The sequence below is a fragment of the Salmo trutta genome, unplaced genomic scaffold, assembly GCF_901001165.1.
Source record: "Salmo trutta unplaced genomic scaffold, fSalTru1.1, whole genome shotgun sequence".
NCBI lineage: Eukaryota > Metazoa > Chordata > Actinopteri > Salmoniformes > Salmonidae > Salmo > Salmo trutta.
In genome coordinates, this window is record NW_021822866.1 from 20,643 (window position 1) to 41,030 (window position 20,388).

The 20,388-nt window shown below is 46.1% G+C and overlaps 1 protein-coding gene across 1 annotated transcript; it reads left to right on the plus strand.

The window, feature by feature from the left end:
- Nucleotides 1–3,102: 3,102 nt before the first annotated feature.
- On the plus strand, nt 3,103–18,603 carry LOC115186143 (acylamino-acid-releasing enzyme-like). Its single transcript, XM_029745881.1, has 22 exons — nt 3,103–3,214; nt 3,492–3,624; nt 6,856–6,988; nt 7,164–7,251; nt 7,366–7,441; nt 7,616–7,767; nt 7,979–8,113; nt 8,324–8,415; nt 8,547–8,584; nt 8,709–8,830; nt 10,746–10,806; nt 10,968–11,062; nt 11,142–11,193; nt 11,305–11,393; nt 15,386–15,521; nt 15,619–15,702; nt 15,921–16,001; nt 16,089–16,177; nt 16,317–16,525; nt 16,758–16,860; nt 16,950–17,056; nt 18,333–18,603. The coding sequence occupies exons 1-22, from the start codon at nt 3,203–3,205 to the stop codon at nt 18,439–18,441; spliced, it is 2,196 nt and encodes a 731-aa protein (XP_029601741.1). The 5' UTR covers nt 3,103–3,202; the 3' UTR covers nt 18,442–18,603.
- The last annotated feature ends 1,785 nt before the right edge of the window (nt 18,604–20,388 follow it).

Below are 20,388 nucleotides of genomic sequence, written 5' to 3' on the forward strand. Positions count from 1 at the left end.
ACCGAGGAGAAGAAGACTAGGGTGTATTCATTGAAGCAAAAGGTCTGGAATGTTGGAGACCAATGTACTAAACAGAGCTGACATGATTTCCTATTCAAAATGGCAGACAATCCTATCTGTTTTACACAGTACATTTCTATAGTGAACCTTCTGTGACGTTGCACCCTCCTGTACAGCCCCCTGGCCCAAATTGTCATCCTGCTCCGTGCCCGTCGTCTCACAGGACCCAGTGGCTGCTGCCAAACCAGGGACTTTGCAGACAATGCAAACGTGTGTTTTTATTTTATTTAACACCACAATAAAACTGACCTATGAGATGCCTGAAAATAAAACAAAAAGGTAGTTTATTGTACCTTTTTTTAAATTAATATTTTGGAAGATCATCTAAACCATTTTTGGTAATGTATTTTACTTTCTAATTTATTGAAAGTGGGAGAACAGCATGTTTTTTAAATTAAGTTATTTTTAGACTTCAAATATGGGAAAAGGACTAAGAGAATGAAGGTGTCATTTTTCATGTATATTTTTATGCAGGTTGGTTGTGCATAATAATGCATATGTGAATATACAAATGCATATGTATGTATTCAAGGAGTGCATTGAACAATGGAGATGTATTTTGACAAGCAATGCTATGTAATAACCCAAAGGGTTAGGCATATTAATTGATTATGGATAAATGAAATGTAATAAACACTCACACCAAGGCTGTATCTGTTCATTATTTTCCTTAAGTGGGTTTAAAAAACATATTTGAATGTTGACATTGTAATGCAGATACCAAAGGCAATGCATGAGAAGGTACCAATTAAACTCAGCAAAAAAAGAAACGTCCTCTCACTGTCAACTGCGTTTATTTTCAGCGAACTTAACATGTGTAAATATTTGTATGAACACAAGATTCAGCAATTGAGACAAACTCAACAAGTTCCACAAATGTGACTTAACAGATTGAATGTGACCCTGAACAAAGGGGGGGTCAAAAGTAACAGTATCTGGTGTGGCCACCAGCTGTATTAAGTACTGCAGTGCATCTTCTCATGGACTTTGCCAGTTCTTGCTGTGAGATGTTACCCCACTCTTCCACCAAGGCACCTGCAAGTTCCCAGACATTTCTAGGGGGGGGGGGGGGATGGCTCTCGCCCTCACCCTCTGATCCAACAGGTCCCAGACAGGCTCAATGGGATTGAGATCCGGGCTCTTCGCTGGCCATGGCAGAACACTGACATTCCTGTCTTGCAGGAAATCACGCACAGAACGAGCAGTATGGCTGGTGGCATTGTCATGATGGAGGGTCATGTCAGGATGAGCCTGCAAGGAAGGGTACCACATGAGGGAGGAGGTCTTCCCTGTAACGCACAGCGTTGAGATTGCCTGCAATGACGACAAGCTCAGTCCGATGATGCTGTGACACACCGACCCAGACCATGATGGACCCTCCACCTCCAAATTGATCCCGCTCCAGAGTACAGGCCTTGGTGTAGCGCTCATTCCTTCGAAGATAAACGCGAATCCGACCATCACCCCTGGTGAGACAAAACCGCGACTCGTGTGAGAGCACTTTTTGCCAGTCCTGTCTGGTCTAGCAACAGTGGGTTTGTGCCCATAGGCGACGTTGTTGCCGGTGATGTCTGGTGAGGACCTGCCTTACAACAGGCCTACAATCAAATTCAAATCAAATGTATTTATATAGCCCTTCGTACATCAGCTGATATCTCAAAGTGCTGTACAGAAACCCAGCCTAAAACCCCAAACAGCAAGCAATGCATGTGAAAGAAGCACGGTGGCTAGGAAAAACTCCCTAGGAAAAACTCCCTAGAAAGGCCAAAACCTAGGAAGAAACCTAGAGAGGAACCAGGCTATGAGGGGTGGCCATTCCTCTTCTGGCTGTGCCAGGTGGATATTATAACAGAACATGGTCAAGATGTTAAAATGTTCATAAATGACCAGCATGGTCAAATAATAATAATCATAGTAGTTGTCGAGGGTGCAACAAGCACGTCCGGTGAACAGGTCAGGGTTCCATAGCCGCAGGCAGAACAGTTGAAACTGGAGCAGCAGCACGGCCAGGTGGACTGGGGACAGCAAGGAGTCATCATGCCAGGTAGTCCTGAGGCATGGTCCTAGGGCTCAGGTCCTCCAAGAGAAAGAAAGAAAGAGAGAAAGAGAGAATTAGAGAGAGCATATTTAAATTCACACAGGACACCGGATAAGACAAGAGAAATACTCCAGATGTAACAGACTGACCCTAGCCCCCCGACACATAAACTACTGCAGCATAAATACTGGAGGTTGAGACAGGAGGGATCAGAAGACACTGTGGCCCCATCCGATGATACCCCCGGACAGGGCCAAACAGGAAGGATATAACCCCGCCCACTAGCCCTCAGTCCAGCCTCTCAGCCTATTGTGGACGGTCTGAGCACTGATGGAGGGATTGTGCATTCCTGGTGTAACTCAGGCTGTTGTTGCCATCCTGTACCTGTCCCGCAGGTGTGATGTTCGGATGTACCGATCCTGTGCAGGTATTGTTACACGTGGTCTTCCACTGCGAGGACGATCAGCCGTCCGTCCGGTCTCCCTGTAAGCGCTGTCTTAGGCGTCTCACAGTACGGACATTGCAATTTATTGCCCTGGCCACATCTGCAGTCCTCAGGCCTCCTTGCAGCATGCGTAAGGCACATTCACGCAGATGAGCAGGGACCCTGGGCATCTTTCTTCTGGTGTTTTTCCAGAGTCAGTAGACAAGCCTCTTTAGTGTCCTAAGTTTTCATAACTAAGACCTTAATTGCCTACCGTCTGTAAGCTGTTAGTGTCTTAACAACCGTTCCACAGGTGTGTGTTCATTAATTGTTTATGGTTCCTTGAACAAGCATGGGAAACAGTTTAAACCCTTTACAATGAAGATCTCTGAAGTTATTTGGATTTTTACTAATTATCTTTGGGATTCAAATGGTGGGATTGGATGGGGCAGGAGATGTTTATTTTTTTTTTTCAATGGTTAGTGCTATCTGGGATTCTTTGGACCTCCCGATCGTTTTAAATGTCAACTTCAATGGGATGACGTCAGAGTTGGGGTGAAATCCCAAGGCGCCATTAATCACTTCCTTTGTGAATCCTACAAAATGTGTTGCTGCTGCCGCCTTGCGTTTGGTCTCTTCCATCAGCCCCTGTATGAAATGGTATCGGCCGTCGTGTAGACATGGAGTTCCTGGTAAAAGACAACTATTGTTCTTTTTTTCACAGATTTAGAAGTACCACTTTAGCTCAAAATGGACATTTGTGTTCCATCTACGTTTATCTTAACATTCGTCTATCTAACCGTTAAAATGAAGCTGATACATAATGTTCGTTTGTTGAACGCATGCAGTCACATGGCTTTATTATCACCTGTAATCGATGAAAGTGATTAGTTAGCTAGCTAATGCACTGTAAAAGTGTTCCCAAAAACAGTTTCTAGCTGCATGTCTAACTAACGCTACTGCACCTAGGCACGAATGGAACCCGACGCTATCAGCACTTTGTACCGCGAAATTAGTGGGTATCCCACCCCTATTTCTGCCTTCGTGACGGCGAATGACTACATGGCACTATTAAACGGCACGAGTTTCACTTTATGTACAGGTGAGACACTGCGCGCACACGCACACACACACACACACACACACACACGCACACACACACACACACACACAGAGATCGCAACGTTGTAACTGTCCCACTATGGTGTCTGTGAAACCACAGGTTGCGCCTGAGGCCATCACCATTTTGAAGTAGTCAATTTTCATCTGCATCTGAGTTGGATAACAAACTGAAAGGGTGTATTTTTAGATTTTTTTATTTAACCTTTATTTAACTTGGCAATCAGTTAAGAACAAATTCTTATTTACAATGACTGACTAATGTAACCAGAAACAATTAGGGTGTGGGGTTTCTCGCTTCCTCTGTCTCTGCTGCTACCATAGAGATACATAGAGGACTCATCTTGTGTCTGTGCCATTATAGCAAAGATTTCTATAACTAACCCAAGATAGACCAGAGCATGTCATTTCCACCACTCTAGTCATTCAGGTTACGCCTCTACAGAGCTCTGGACATTCAGGTTACGCCTCTACAGAGCTCTGGACATTCAGGTTACGCCTCTACAGAGCTCTGGACATTAAGGTTACGCCTCTACAGAGCTCTGGACATTCAGGTTACGCCTCTACAGAGCTCTGGACATTCAGGTTACTCCTCTACAGAGCTCTGGACATTCAGGTTACGCCTCTACAGAGCTCTGGACATTCAGGTTACTCCTCTACAGAGCTCTGGACATTCAGGTTACGCCTCTACAGAGCTCTGGACATTCAGGTTACGCCTCTACAGAGCTCTGGACATTCAGGTTACGCCTCTACAGAGCTCTGGACATTCAGGTTACGCCTCTACAGAGCTCTGGACATTCAGGTTACGCCTCTACAGAGCTCTGGACATTCAGGTTACGCCTCTACAGAGCTCTGGACATTCAGGTTACGCCTCTACAGAGCTCTGGACATTCAGGTTACGCCTCTACAGAGCTCTGGACATTCAGGTTACGCCTCTACAGAGCTCTGGACATTCAGGTTACGCCTCTACAGAGCTCTGGACATTCAGGTTACGCCTCTACAGAGCTCTGGACATTCAGGTTACGCCTCTACAGAGCTCTGGACATTCAGGTTACGCCTCTACAGAGCTCTGGACATTCAGGTTACGCCTCTACAGAGCTCTGGACATTCAGGTTACGCCTCTACAGAGCTCTGGACATTCAGGTTACGCCTCTACAGAGCTCTGGACATTCAGGTTACGCCTCTACAGAGCTCTGGACATTCAGGTTACGCCTCTACAGAGCTCTGGACATTCAGGTTACGCCTCTACAGAGCTCTGGACATTCAGGTTACGCCTCTACAGAGCTCTGGACATTCAGGTTACGCCTCTACAGAGCTCTGGACATTCAGGTTACGCCTCTACAGAGCTCTGGACATTCAGGTTACGCCTCTACAGAGCTCTGGACATTCAGGTTACGCCTCTACAGAGCTCTGGACATTCAGGTTACGCCTCTACAGAGCTCTGGACATTCAGGTTACGCCTCGACAGAGCTCTGGACATTCAGGTTACGACTCGACAGAGCTCTGGACATTCAGGGTACGCCTATATAACGCTGTGCTCATTTAGGTTAGTGTTTTCCATTAGTGTCGGCTGTACAGCCGGTTACACAAATTTTCAGCCGGGTACTTTTTCCACTTCAATTTAACTATGCTACTTTTTTACAATTCATAAATCAGAAAAAAAGTTCACGAGCCCTCTCCCACTAAAATGAATGATATGCATCTTATAGTGTGTGTCAGTCCGAAAGTGACCGACGACAGGGATGGTCTGCTGGCTTGACGGTCTGCTGGCTTGACGGTCTGCTGGCTTGACGGTCTGCTGGCTTGACGGTCTGCTGGCTTGACGGTCTGCTGGCTTGACAGTCTCTCTGTACCTCCTGGGTGTGTGTGTTGTGTACACTGTGCTTGCAGTCACATTTCTTTACACGGAGGGAGAGAGCACAGAGGAGGATGGTGGCCGGAGCTATAGGAGGACGGGCTCATTGTAATGAATGGAACAGTCAAACATGTGGTTTCCATGTGTTTGTGTTTGATACGTTACATGAATTCCGTACCAGCCATTACGATGAGCCCGTCTTCCTGTAGTTCCTCCTACCAGCCTCCTCTGAGAGAGCATGATGCTCCTTCATCGTCTATGTGAGTCAATTTGCACGTCCCATATAATGCGGTAACGATGAGTCGAAATCCACTTCGAATATAAATTAATGTGCCAGAAATTGTACTTTCTCATGCTCATTGGCGATTTTTAGCATGTAGATCTTGGTGGGGCAAACTCCCCCCAATTTTTTTGGTCATTTCCAATTTGATCAAATTAATCATAGTGGGCAGAACGAGCAAGGACGTGGGCAGAGCCAAGCACGAGCTAGTAAGATCCTATTGGCTCGCTCTAGTATTTATTAGCGTATTTCCGTTAAGGAACGCCTACTTTGTTGTGAGTGTGCAATAACTCAATTCACCCCTGCACTCCTTCTAAACAACATAATTTTTGGTAAAGGGTAAAGTCTACAAAATGCAGTCCACTGTTTGTTACAGATTCTAGTTTTGGAAACAGAAAACTGTATGGCGATCAAATGTTTCATTGATGAGAATATTTGCATAATTTTGGCCAAAATCCATCTTGCTCCGTCTTTTCCCAGTGCTGGGCTTCCTCACTACCATATTTGGTAGTGTGTGGAAACGCCAACCGGATGCTTCACATGTATACATCCAGGGAAATATCTGACTCATTGTTCTATCTGTGACAATAGCGTCTATGACAGCATTTGCCTTCACCATTGAGGCTATCTCCATTTTGAAGTAGTCAATTTTCTTCACGATTGGCCGGATCCCTCCTGATGACCTGGATGAACATGACTCCAACAGGATCAGACAATTAAGTGTGAAGTACCACCCAGTTGCTGACGTTAAAATGGCGGAAGCCTTCAATGCTACCTTTTGGTCACTAGAGGCCTCTATCATTCTCAAAGGCCTCAGTGGTGCTGCCCATGCTTTAACAGGCTTTTGGGCATTAGCCCTCTATACATCACACACACACACACACACACACACACACACACACTAAAGAACACTGAACAGCAGACAAATTGGTACCCATAAAAAACATTTTGACTGCACGTATGCTATTATGTTTGTTTGGTTGGGAAAAAAATAGTTCAAATTACTTTTTAAATCTATTGATGAAAAAAATAAAATAATAATCCTAGTTATTAACCTCTCCTTCACCTGCGCCTATCAGAGTGGAGTCAGACTGAGACAGTCCGGGGAGCCAGACTGCACTATGCCCAGCAGTGGACACTGATTCAAAACTACAGACAAGAGACCGACATAAACATCCAACCACCAAGCCCCTGCAGCCTTTTACACGGCGAGTAAGTAGACAGACGGACACATTAACACTCCCCCACCACTCATTCTCCATCCCAGTGTCTGGTGTTGATGACGTAATGTGTAAGATGATTATATAGGGGAGGTATTTAATAAAGACGCGAGAGGTCTTTCTCTGAGCTGCCATTTTCAAAGCTTTCTTCCTTCCTGCTCAAATAGATTTCTGAGTTCCTATTCCCTGTCTGGAGATCTGAAGGCGGTTGTCAGGGTAACCAGCGGTCAGGTTGTGGTACAACAGTTCCTGGAGGTAAGGATGGCGTAGTCTGGGTGTGTCCGTCATCATTTGGCTAAATTCCTTCACCCACCCCCATACGGTGCGTATTTGTTTGCTTTAACTTTAATAGGGTCTGTTCATTTTCAGGTATGGAGCGACAGGTGTCTAAAAAAGATCCTCGATCTCTCAGCTCTCAACAAACATGGGAGAGTGTATGAGGATGGTAAGGCCTTTTCCTGGGTGGTTTTAATGCCTATGGTGCTCTGAGTATTCTGTCCGATGCTAGACCTGTCCACTGTGGACCTAATCGGCGCCATTTGCTTGAATTCATCAGCCACACTCTCTCTCCATGTCGGTCTGTCTTTGTCTCTTGTTCGCCGTCTGTCTTTGTGTGCAGCTCAGTTTGGCTGCCTGGCCTGGTCTACATGTGAGAGCAGGCTGCTGTATGTAGCTGAGGGGAAAAGGTCTATAGGAGAGTCATATGCTTCAGCCTCCAGCCCATCAGCTGGAGAGCCAAGAGCAGGGCCCTCGGAAGGCCCTTCTGAGAAGGTATCAGAAACACCCTGATCACTTCTCCTCTATTACTTGTCTTTGTATGTTTAGCCATACATTCAGTTGGATGTAGTCCTTAAAGTGACACTCGGGTGGTTCTGGAAGTACTCTTAGGATGGCTGCTATGTTGCGTAAACATGATCCAGTGTTTATTTCTATTCTTTTTTTCATGGCTTCAACACCCTTCCTTTCCCCTGTTGTGCATCAGGATAAGAGTGTGTACTGGGAGGACTGGGGGGAAGGCTTGACCAGTAAAAGTGTCCCAGTGCTGTGTGTGGCCGACGTGGCCAAGGGCACGGTAACAGTGCTGCAGGGTGTCCCGTCACACGTGTCCCCAGGCCAGGTGAGCACAAACGGGGCCTCACACACCCACACACACACACCAATAAAGGCATTAGCAGAGCATCGTATGGTATTTGCAACTTCACTGTAAAGATCACCAGTCACATGACATGTCTTATAGTCATGTAATTCTATGTAATATCATGTTATGCCATGAAATGTAAATGTACAGTAATTGTTGTCATGCTGATTGTCTGTCTGGTTAACACAGGGTCTCTGGGCCCATGATGGCGAGTCTGTGTTTTTTGTGGGCTGGTGGCATGAGCCCTTCAGACTGGGCCTGAGGTTCTGCTCCAATAGGAGGTAAGGAACAGCCTGTGTAGTCTACTATGTTTACGTCATCTCACTAATCAATATTCCAGAGTAATAGACTGATCAAGATATGCCCTTATGTGTTATTTTAGTAAGACTAAAATGAGAGCTTCTGGTTTCAGGTCAGCTCTGTTTTGTCTGGACCTGGAAGGAAACTGTGGTGAGTATTTCCTGTGTTCATTGTCATGGTAATCAACTTGTTAATTCACAGCGAATTAACAACAAAGCTTCTCTTTCCTCCTCTCAAACCTCCAACCTGCAACCCCTTGTTTCTCCTTACACAGAGTGTCTGTCTGGGGACACCAGCTCAGTCTCGTCCCCCCGTCTGAGCCCTGATGGACGCTACCTGGTGTACCTGGAGGGACAGGTGTTTGGCCCCCACAGCCAGTGTCTCAGCATGCAGCAGGTGAGTCCCCAGCCTGACCTCCAGCCTCCCAACTCCCAGACCCCAGTCCAGACCCTCCCCCCCACTCCCAGCCTAGCCCCTAGTCCTCAGCGTGACCTCCAGACCCCCGCTCCCAGCCTAGTCCTCAGCGTGACCTCCAGACCCCCGCTCCCAGCCTAGCCCCTAGTCCTCAGCGTGACCTCCAGACCCCCGCTCCCAGCCTAGTCCTCAGCGTGACCTCCAGACCCCCGCTCCCAGCCTAGTCCTCAGCGTTACCCCCGCTCCCAGCCTAGTCCTCAGCGTTACCCCCGCTCCCAGCCTAGTCCTCAGCGTTACCCCCGCTCCCAGCCTAGTCCTCAGCGTTACCCCCCGCTCCCAGCCTAGTCCTCAGCGTTACCTCCCGCTCCCAGCCTAGTCCTCAGCGTTACCTCCCGCTCCCAGCCTAGTCCTCAGCGTTACCTCCCGCTCCCAGCCTAGTCCTCAGCGTTACCTCCCGCTCCCAGCCTAGTCCTCAGCGTTACCTCCCGCTCCCAGCCTGGTCCTCAGCGTTACCTCCCAGCCTGGTCCTCAGCGTTACCTCCCAGCCTCGTCCTCAGCGTTACCTCCCAGCCTAGCCCTCAGCATTACCTCCCGACCCCCGCTCCCAGCCTAGTCCTCAGCGTTACCTCCCGCTCCCAGCCTAGTCCTCAGCGTTACCTCCCAGCCTAGTCCTCAGCGTTACCTCCCAGCCTCGTCCTCAGCGTTACCTCCCAGCCTCGTCCTCAGCGTTACCTCCCAGCCTCGTCCTCAGCGTTACCTCCCAGCCTCGTCCTCAGCGTACCTCCCAGCCTCGTCCTCAGCGTTACCTCCCAGCCTCGTCCTCAGCGTTACCTCCCAGCCTCGTCCTCAGCGTTACCTCCCAGCCTCGTCCTCAGCGTTACCTCCCAGCCTCGTCCTCAGCGTTACCTCCCAGCCTCGTCCTCAGCGTTACCTCCCAGCCTCGTCCTCAGCGTTACCTCCCAGCCTCGTCCTCAGCGGTACCCTCCAGCGTCCTCAGCGTTACCTCCCAGCCTCGTCCTCAGCGTTACCTCCCAGCCTCGTCCTCAGCGTTACCTCCCAGCCTCGTCCTCAGCGTTACCTCCCAGCCTAGCCCTCAGCGTTACCTCCCGCTCCCAGCCTAGCCCTCAGCGTTACCTCCCGACCCCCGCCCCTAGTCCTCAGCGTTACCTCCCGACCCCCGCTCCCAGCCTAGTCCTCAGCATGACCTCCAGACCCCTGCTCCCAGCCTAGCCCCTGGTCCTCAGCGTGACCTCCCGACCCCCGCTCCCAGCCTAGTCCTCAGCGTGACCTCCCGACCCCCGCTCCCAGCCTAGTCCTCAGCGTTACCCCCTGCTCCCAGCCTAGCCCCTAGTCCTCAGCGTTACCTCCCGCTCCCAGCCTAGTCCTCAGCGTTACCTCCCGACCCCCGCTCCCAGCCTAGCCCCTAGTCCTCAGCGTTACCTCCCGACCCCCGCTCCCAGCCTAGCCCCTAGTCCTCAGCGTTACCTCCAGACCCCCGCTCCCAGCCTTGTCCTCAGCGTTACCTCCAGACCCCCGCTCCCAGCCTAGCCCCTAGTCCTCAGCGTTACCTCCCGACCCCCGCTCCCAGCCTAGTCCTCAGCGTTACCTCCCAGCCTAGTCCTCAGCGTTACCTCCCAGCCTAGTCCTCAGCGTTACCTCCCAGCCTAGTCCTCAGCGTTACCTCCCAGCCTAGTCCTCAGCGTTACCTCCGCTCCCAGCCTAGCCCTCAGCGTTACCTCCAGACCCCTGCTCCCAGCCCCTTCATGAAGGAGCCGTTACCGCCTTATCAGAAAGAAGCAAGGATGGTCTGGAGGTCAGTGGGGAGTGCTGCTTATGCTTCGCTGGTGGTATTCTGCACTGTTATACTGTTATATCCTTACCTTCTCTCTGTCCACAGTATGACCTGGAGACAAGGAAGATCTCGGTGCTGGTGGACGTAGTCAATAGGCCAAAGAAAGGTACAGAATTTGAATAACTTTAACGCAACATTTTGAACTTGACATCGAATGGCACCCCATTTCCTACTGCACTTTCCATCTCTTGGTTCTCACCCATTTCCTTCCCGGACATTATCTATCAATCCCCGTTCCTGTGCCCCCCCCCTTTTGTCTGTCCCTAGATGAGTTTGCTGGGCTGTATGAGGCTTTGCCACCTCGATGCTGGGCGTCAGACAGCCAGAGAGTGGTCTTCAGTAGTGCCCGGAGGAACTGGAGGGTATAGTGTGAACATGCACACAAGCGGACACAACTTTGTACTCCATGATCTCACTTTCCCATCTGTCCCTCTCTCCCAGGACCTCTTTGTAGTGGACAGGACCACTAGGAGAGTAACCCGCATGTCTGCCCGTAAGCTCTCCTTTATATGATTATTAGTCTGTTAGGTTTTCATCTCCAGCTTCGTCAACTGAAACTAGTCCGAGCTGTAGCAAACCGTTCAATCTTTCTCTCTCCACTCAGCTGAGAAATTTGGGAGCTGGAAGCTGCTCACCATCCAGAATGACCTCATGGTGGTCCACTGTTCCCATCTGAACGAGGCCCCACGCCTGGTAATACAGTATTGTGGTCATTCATATATCGCTCTGGGCATTGAGGTTACCCCTATACAGAGGGCTGGGCATTGAGGTTACCCCTATACAGAGGGCTGGGCATTGAGGTTACAGTGTGTTCCACTAGCGCCGGCTGTCGACTATACAGCCGGTTACACTAATTTTCAGCCGGGTACTTTTTCCACTTAAATTAACTATGCTACTTTTTACAATTCACAAGTCATAAAAAAAAGTTCATGAGCCCTCTCCCACTAAAATGAATGATATGCATCTCATAGCGTGTGTCAGTCAGAAAGTGACCGACGACAGGGACAGTCTGCTGGTTTGACGGTCTGCTGGTTTGACGGTCTCTCTGTACCTCCTGGGTGTGTGTGTTGTGTACACTGTGCTTGCAGTCACATTTCTTTACACGGAGGGAGAGAGCACAGAGGAGGATGGTGGCCGGAGCTATAGGAGGACGGGCTCATTGTAATGAATGGAACAGTCAAACATGTGGTTTCCATGTGTTTGTGTTCGATACGTTACATGAATTCCGTACCAGCCATTACGATGAGCCCGTCTTCCTGTAGCTCCTCCTACCAGCCTCCTCTGAGAGAGCATGATGCTCCTTCATCGTCTATGTGAGTCAATTTGCACGTCCCATATAATGTGGTAACGATGAGTCGTGGCACATTAATTTATTTTCTTTCTCATGCTCAGTGGCTATTTTAGCATGTAAATCTTGGTGGGGCAAACTCCAATTTTGTTTCTTTTCGGTGCAAGCCACTACACTAAACAGTACATTAATTGCACTATAACGGTGACCAACAGTGCCCACACACGGTTAAGACCGACATAAAGCTGTCCCAACTAGAGAGCTTTCTTTTCAGCACCACAGAGTGAATCCTTACCACTGTTACACCTGGCTATCAGCGGAGCCTTGTCTGGCAGCGAAACCGTTCATTCAGCCTCATTTACTGCCTTTAAAAAATAATAGCTGATATGGCTGACTTGCTTCAACAAACATGTCTGAGATTTCCCATTTCCAAGTTTCCAGTTGTTTTGAATGCTGCAGAAGTAACGCTGGATTGACAGCATGGCCAATGTATTCAACCTTTTCTAGCCCATCGTGTTGAATGTTTATCCTTTTAAACACCCACCCCACTGAATATCAGGCTAGTAATTGCTTTGCAATGCTTGCAGTTAGCCACTGATTCCTTCCAAACCACTCATTGTTGAATTAGCGATTTCCAACTTGGTGTGTAATGTTTATGTCCAATGGCCGACGAGCACCGCTAAGTTTTATCATAATTTCTCATATGACAAGGATTTGCCAGTAGATTGTCGACTTAATTCATGATGACTGCTAGCTAAGTATGACGTTGACATGATCAGTCCAATCAAAGCTACGGCAGATATAATGTGATTTGACGTCATTTTATCTGTGGCCAATGACCTTGAGCCTTCTTGGATGGACACTTCTAATGTAACTCAATGGCTGCGTTTCAAACATATAAAAGACACACCCTCGTCCACTTACCCTCGCCTTATGCCCTTGGGGGAATCCCCGTGGCCATATTTGTCGGTCCAAATGATTAGCCAAGCAAGGGAAGTTTGCAACGTAAGCCCCTCAGCCCTCGTTTTTAATGGAATTTGCGGGTGTGCAATTATGTTCACTTCGGGGCCTGAAATGCCCCATAATTCAATTTGCGATGATGGTACATCCGCTAAGAAAAGTCAGCCAAAATCCCAAGGTCAATATGGAGTCAACAGTGTAAGTAAAAACAAATGTAAATAAGTTAGAAATTGTGCTGCTAATACACCAACACGTCTTGTAAAAAGTAAATGTTTTTGTTTTGTTAGCTTTTGGAAATTGTAGAAATAAATGTTCATTCAGAAGTTCCAGCTAGGCAGGCTAACGCTAGTTAGCTAATTAATTTGCTAGCTATCATACATGAATAAATATATAGTTAATATAAGTAGACGTGCAATCATAACGTCATCAGAAGTGTCCACTTCATTTTAGGGCTGAGGAGAAAGGATGTGTCTTAAGTGTTTGGAATGCAGCCTATGACGGCACCCAAAGGGCTTGAGTTTTGGAACTCTACCTTTTTAGATTTTGCCTTGACATAATGTCCCCATGAGTGACAGGACACTGAGCCAATCACTGCGCAACTAGGGAACACGTTTGTGTTAAACCAAATCATCATGGAAACGCATTTCATTTGGTGTATCAAGCAAGAAGGCAGTAACTGCAGTCTAGGGTTAAAGATCATGTCCATGTTAATAAAAAAACTGACATCTTAGTAAGACAACCACATCTCCAATGATCTGCCTACAATTCATTTGCCTCGACAGTAAAACAACTTTGAAGTCCTTTTTTTCCAGTTTCACTCCATGAGCATTTACTGCTCTTTTGCTTGGTATGGCAGAGCTGTGATTTGATTGACGAACAACAAGCTTGGCTCATAAATGTTGTCTAACTGAAAAAGTCAATCTCATATCCTTGCCGTTCATAAATCATACAACCATATTGCATCGGGACAAGTAAACTAAAGATCTCGTTTGTATTTTCGATATGAACTCTTATCAGGACTTGACAGACAGTGATGTTAGGCTACTGACGAGTCACTCAGTTTATCGAATCGCATCGGTAAGAGTTGATTTGGCTTCATTCGCATAGTGGTAGTTTTGTTGGTGATTAACTGCAGTTAAATGATAACGTTCGATGAATATGGTGAATCCTCACTGCAGAAAAATAGGTAGGCTAGTGAAACGATAGCCTCACTCTGGTCCGAAAGAGAACTTATTGATTTATTTCCAAAGCTAATGATGCATATGTTATTTTCAAATATGTTGATCTATGTCTACTGATTTTAATCAAAGTGTTGACAATGGAGTAGTCAACTGCTGCTTCATTCTTCAATTATACCTGTATCGCAGATTGCTGAGAAAATGCCTCTTATAAGGGAACTTTATGCCTGTGGAAGTCAACAAACTCTTAAAAGATTAATTAAGAAGAAATCTGTGGGTCAGGTCATTAAACAAGTGTTTTTTTCTTCAATAAATGACGTAACTGACGACAGTTAAATTAGTGGAAGAATTTCAATAAGTGTTTGCAACTTTCCTTGTGAATTGTCATTTATTCAAATATATACTATTTTAGAGCCATTTTTTACATTTGAAGAAGTGCTCGTCACACAATTTCTTTGATTTAAAATGTAACTTAGACCAAATTATCTTAATTTATATTTTATTTACTTAATTTGAAGAACAAACATTGTGGCAATTCTTATCTTACAGTAAAATTCTTTAATCTCAAGAGAAGACTGGATAAAAAATTACAGTTTCTTTTCTTAATTAAAAAATAGTCTTTATTGTCTAAGCCAAGACAATATTTAATCAAAAATAGCAATACACTAGATTCATCCATTTTCAGTCATTTTAATTTTAAACAATACCACCAAAAAAATCAAATTTGGGAGGTAAACTCAAAAGTATTCAATAATTTCGCTGAGTATTTCGGATGGAATCAAGGTATTGGAGGCCACCAAAATAGAGCTTGTTTCCCAGAAAATTATTAACCACCTGGCCCGGGCGATCCCACCTGGCTACTTTTATATTTAGTTAGCAACTCCATGTGCTTGTGGAAAACATGTAGGTTACCCCCCCCCCTATACTGATCATTTAGGTTACCCCCCTTATACTGATCATTTAGGTTACCCCCCCCCTATACTGGTCATTTAGGTTACCCCCCCTATACTGGTCATTTAGGTTACCCCCCCCTATACTGGTCATTTAGGTTACCCCCCCCCCCCCTATACTGGTCATTTAGGTTACCCCCCCCCCTATACTGGTCATTTAGGTTACCCCCCCCCCCCCCCTATACTGGTCATTTAGGTTCCCCCCCCCCCTATACTGGTCATTTAGGTTACCCCCCCCCCTATACTGGTCATTTAGGTTACCCCCCCCCCCCCCCTCCCATACTGGTCATATATGCATTGTCATTGCAGGTAGTGGCTTTTCTTCCGTTGGCTGGGGGGGAGGGGGAGGTGTCCTGGGACCATCTGGGCGAGTCGTGTCTACTTGGTGCTATCGTCAATGTTCTGGACGTCAGCCCTACACCCCAGGAGGAGAATCCAGAGTACTGTGAGTCAGTCAATAGTGGTTTACAACTTGTCTGGTTGCCATAACTGCATGTCCTTGAGAACAATAAAATGAAGTAAGTTGTGTGTCTCTTATGCAGCTGGCCTAGACTTCGGGGCCCTGCTGGTTACGACAAACCACCTTCCGTCACGCACCAAGGTTCCTCTGGTGGTGTTTGTCCATGGTGAGAGAAACCTCTGGAGAATCTAGCTCCTGGGCCCGTATTCATAAAGCGTCTCGTAGTAGGAGCACTGGTCTAGGATCAAATCTTCGCTGTATATTTAATTTGTATAAAAACTGATCCTAGATCGGCACTCCTATTCTGAGATGCTTTTATGTATATGGGAACTGATCTATGAAAGAGATCACGGAGGACTCACTGAAGCTTGTGTTCTTTCCCAGGTGGGCCGCACTCCCAGTTCTTTGCGGAGTGGAATGTCACTACAGCAGTCCTGGTCAAACTGGGCTTTGCTGTACTCATGGGTAAGATAGTGGACTTCCTCCTTGGCTCATACCCACACACACTGGTATCCACTGTTAGAATATTGTTTCTCGCTCTGTGTTTTGTAGTGAATTACCGGGGTTCCACTGGCTTTGGCCAGGACAGCATCCTCTCTCTGGCCGGTAACATCGGCAGCCAAGACGTCAAGGATGTGCAGGTACCGAGTGAGCTCTCAGCTGAAAATGACTACAACAGTGTTTCAACCCAGGGTGTCAGTCAGGTTGCTAATTTTTGTTCTAACTCAATACTACTAACACACCTTGTTCAACTAACCTCTTCCTAACTATCATTCCCAGAGGGCTGTGCTAACTGCCCTTGCTGACCAAACTGCTGAGAAGCTCTTAACCCTTGACCCTGATAAAGTGGTGGTGATGGGTGGGTCCCACGGAGGCTTCCTGGCCTGCCACCTGATTGGCCAGTTCCCAGACTTCTACAAGGCGTGTGCCGTCAGGAACCCAGTCATCAACGCTGCCACCTTACTGGGAACCAGTGACATCGTGGACTGGTGAGACTTGACACTGTCTCTGTGTATCAGTGTATAGGACTGGGGAGTCCTAAATGAGACTGTAAAACACTAATTGTAGTGCACTAGTTGGGGGATGGAAAGTGTGTGCACTGCATATTTAAGATACTGTAAAAATAATAAATAAATAAAAATACAAGTACTATGCAAATACAATGTGATTAATTGGTTGGTTGATGGATAGATGTCCTGTGTCTCCCTCTACCTTTCCTAGGCGTTACTCTAGTGTGGGGCTGCAGTACTCTTATGACCAGCTGCCCACCCCAGAGGCTCTCACCACCATGCTCCAGAAATCCCCCATCACCTACGCACCTCAGGTTTGAGGTTCATGCACACAAATACAAACACACTCCCCTATAGCTGTCAGAGACAAGCATATCATTTGGTTTCGTCCGTCTGTGTCCAGATCAAGGCCCCAGTGCTCCTGATGCTGGGGGGTAAAGACAGGAGAGTGTCCCCTTACCAAGGTTTGGAGCTGTACCGCTCTCTGAAGAGCAGGGGCTCCCCCGTCAGGTGACAACCGCTTGTTATATTATCCATCATCCTGCCCACATAAAAAAATAACTATAGAACACTACAGTACTTACTATAGAATTTGGCTCAAATGCATTAAGGAAAGAAATTCCCCCAAATAACTTTTAACAAGGCACACCTGTTAATTGAAATGTATACCAGGTGACTACCTCATGAAGCTGGTTGAGAGAATGCCAAGAGTGTGCAAAGCTGTTATCAAGGCAAAATGTGGCTACTCTGAAGAATCTCAAATGTTAAAATATATTTTGATTTGTTTAACACTTTTTTGGTTACATGATTCAATATGTGTTATTTCATACTTTTGTTGTCTTCACTATTATTCTACAATGAAGAAAATAGTAAAAATAAGGAAAAACCCTTGAATGAGTAGGTGTGTCCAAACTTTTGACTTACTGTCGATGAAAACGCTCTTGGTACATATTATGATCTGCAGCTTATGAGGTATTCGTACTCAGGCGACCAAAAACTTGAGACTTCCTTAAAATTAGTTTGTGCACCAGCTGTTGAGACACTCCTCCCCCTCTCAGCTTACCCGAGGCTGCCTTCTGATCTTACCAGTGAGGTGTATTGTCCTTGTTCAGGCAAGACTCCTTGAAATGTAGGATATTGCAGTTCTTCAGGTCCTGTTGATAGGATAGTCGCCAACAGTTTGTTCTCTAGTGATTGTACGTTCGCCCACAAAACAGACGGCAATGGCGGTCTAGATGCGCGCCGACGTAGCCTAATCATGACGCCGCCTCGCTTGCCTCTTTCGCCGCTGCTTCCTCTTTCGAGTCCCGGGGATCAGGGCCAGGTCCGGGGTAAACGACCAGAGCTGCCGACTCGTTGAAGTAGAAATCTCTATCCGAATCGAGGTTCGCGATTGCTGTTCTATAGCAGAATTTGATTGCTGTTCTGATGCAGAATTTGATTGCTGTTCTATAGCAGAATTTGATTGCTGTTCTATAGCAGAATTTGATTGCTGTTCTATAGCAGAATTTGATTGCTGTTCTATAGCAGAATTTGATTGCTGTTCTATAGCAGAATTTGGTCAGGAGCCGGTAAGACGGCAGCTATCCACTGCAGCGCCGTCCTAGTTTAGCATTGTTAGATGATTCGTTGACCTGTGTGAACTCTGGGCCGTATTTGTTAGGTACCTAATGGAAGCAGAACAAACTGAAACAGGGAGGGACTACCTGAACTTGTCCAATAAGAAATTGCTTGCTTTTGTTTTCCTACGTTGTCCGCTAATAAATACAACTGCTTGCCCTTGCAGGTTGCTTTTGTTTGCGGAGGACGCCCACTCACTGGCTCGTGTGGACACTCAGGCTGACTGCTTCCTCAATGTGGTGCTGTGGTTCCAGCAACACCTCTACCTGCACTGAGCCTCTACTGGTATGACTGGGGACACAAAGGGAACTGTGGAATTAAGACATCCACACTTGTGTGTACTGTACTCCCTTTGTACATTTCAGTTGTTACCAGGTCCTTCTGGTGTTTTCTATGGTTGCATTATGCCAGCAATAAATGTTTTGTTGAAAATATGACCTTTTGCGTTGATTGTGTACAACCTTCCGTGAGCTCCATGAGGCAATGGATGATTTAACTGCAGATGTGGGATTCCTGTGGATTTGTCTGGAAAACATCCAAAACACCAGTGTTGGGGACGTTACTCTAAAAATCTAGTTTGCCATGCTACCCATTACTTCACACTGGAAGAAGTTAAGCAAGACATAGCTGACTTAACTGTTTTTAATTCCAAGCACAGATGGGACCCTTGGAAATGAATTTGCTTAGGCATTAATCATGTAAAACACATTTCTTTATTGTGACACGGCGTCAGTGAGATTCAAATCTATGATCTTCTGTTTCCTATCCATGGAATTAGTCTACTGCACAACCAGAATGGAGCTAGCATGCCATGTTTTTTTTTACCTCATATGAGGCTGTTCATTTGTCTATTCAAACAAACCCCATTTCAAAGGAAACAAACACACATTAGGATTAGGTGTGGCCAATTAGTCAGCACAGCCAACACCCCTAAACGTTACTGAAGTTTCCTTGTAGTTTTTATTTGGAAGTTTTCTTAATGTTCTTGGAACAATTTGAGAACATGACTTCACATAGAACCATGAGGAAACCTGTAGGAAACATTATACTGAAATTTCCACAACGTTGTTTCTTAACATTCTCTGACCTATTTGACAACATTCCCAATGTCAGACCAGTTGGAGAATGTTCCTATAACATTACCAAAAATGAAATGTAACCTTGTTTGAACTTTTAGGGAACGTTCTATTAAAGTAATGACTTTTTTTTTGTGGAGTCCCTTAAATGTGCTGAGTGTTCCAAAGCCAAGCAACTATCCAGCACCATTCCCAGAAAGTTGTGGGAAGGTTGTGTGCAAATAAACCATAGGACCACCATGTTCTCACCAAGCTCTAAGAAACATATGGTTCTCAGAACGTTATGTGCCAGCTGGGTAGTTCACTGCATCCAAATTATTTAGTGTGTTCATATGAGAAAATGGGAAATGTCATAGACGACAAATTGCAAGACTGATCACGTTGTGGTCATATGTTAAAATGTGTTATTTATCCTATTACAATGTTTCAAGTGAGAATTATGGAGGGTGTAAACACTTGACACTCAGTGTCGTAACACTTTATGACACGGTCATAACAGCTGACATAACTTGTCATATGGTCAACAGTCATGACCAATATATTTACACCTGTTGTGACAGATATTGCATTGCTTTGTGGCTGTTACTGACACCATAGGTGTCAACCCACATTTATTCAAATTAGTTTTCTCCCTGCCATGAAGTTTCTTTTCATTTGAGTTTTTCTTAAATCCTTTTTTGTAATGAATTCTTGATGGGTTTTTTTCTCCATGTTTTAATTAAGTAGCTTTTAGGAAATCAACTTTATGACACTTTCATGAAGCATATTGACCATCCTGTGTCACTTCACTTGGACTAATAAAATACACTTTATGACACTGTCAAGAAGCATTGTGACCATCATATAAGCCCTCTATCAGACATCAGTCAAAAAGAGGGTGTCTTGTCAGCTCCTGAAATGTGCTCCTGCATTCATCCCGGTCATCAGCAACTGAGCTTTGGGGTAGGTGCATGTCTGACTAGTACGCAATTACAATTTAATATGGTCAATAAAAATAATAATGATGTAATGTTTTGTGGGTTTGACACTCTTACGTAGGTGTCATAACCAGACATGTAATAAATGGCACAACAGGTCTAAATGTGTCATGACGGTGTTATGTCTGCAGTTATGACATGGTTATGACTGTCAGTGTTATGACTCTAG

Excerpts from the sequence above, each read along its gene's own strand:
- LOC115186143 (XM_029745881.1), top strand. Across the intron at positions 7,442-7,615 it reads TGGGAGAGTGTATGAGGATG|CTCAGTTTGGCTGCCTGGCC; the intron begins GTAAGGCCTTTT and ends CTTTGTGTGCAG. Across the intron at positions 16,526-16,757 it reads ACCAGTGACATCGTGGACTG|GCGTTACTCTAGTGTGGGGC; the intron begins GTGAGACTTGAC and ends TACCTTTCCTAG.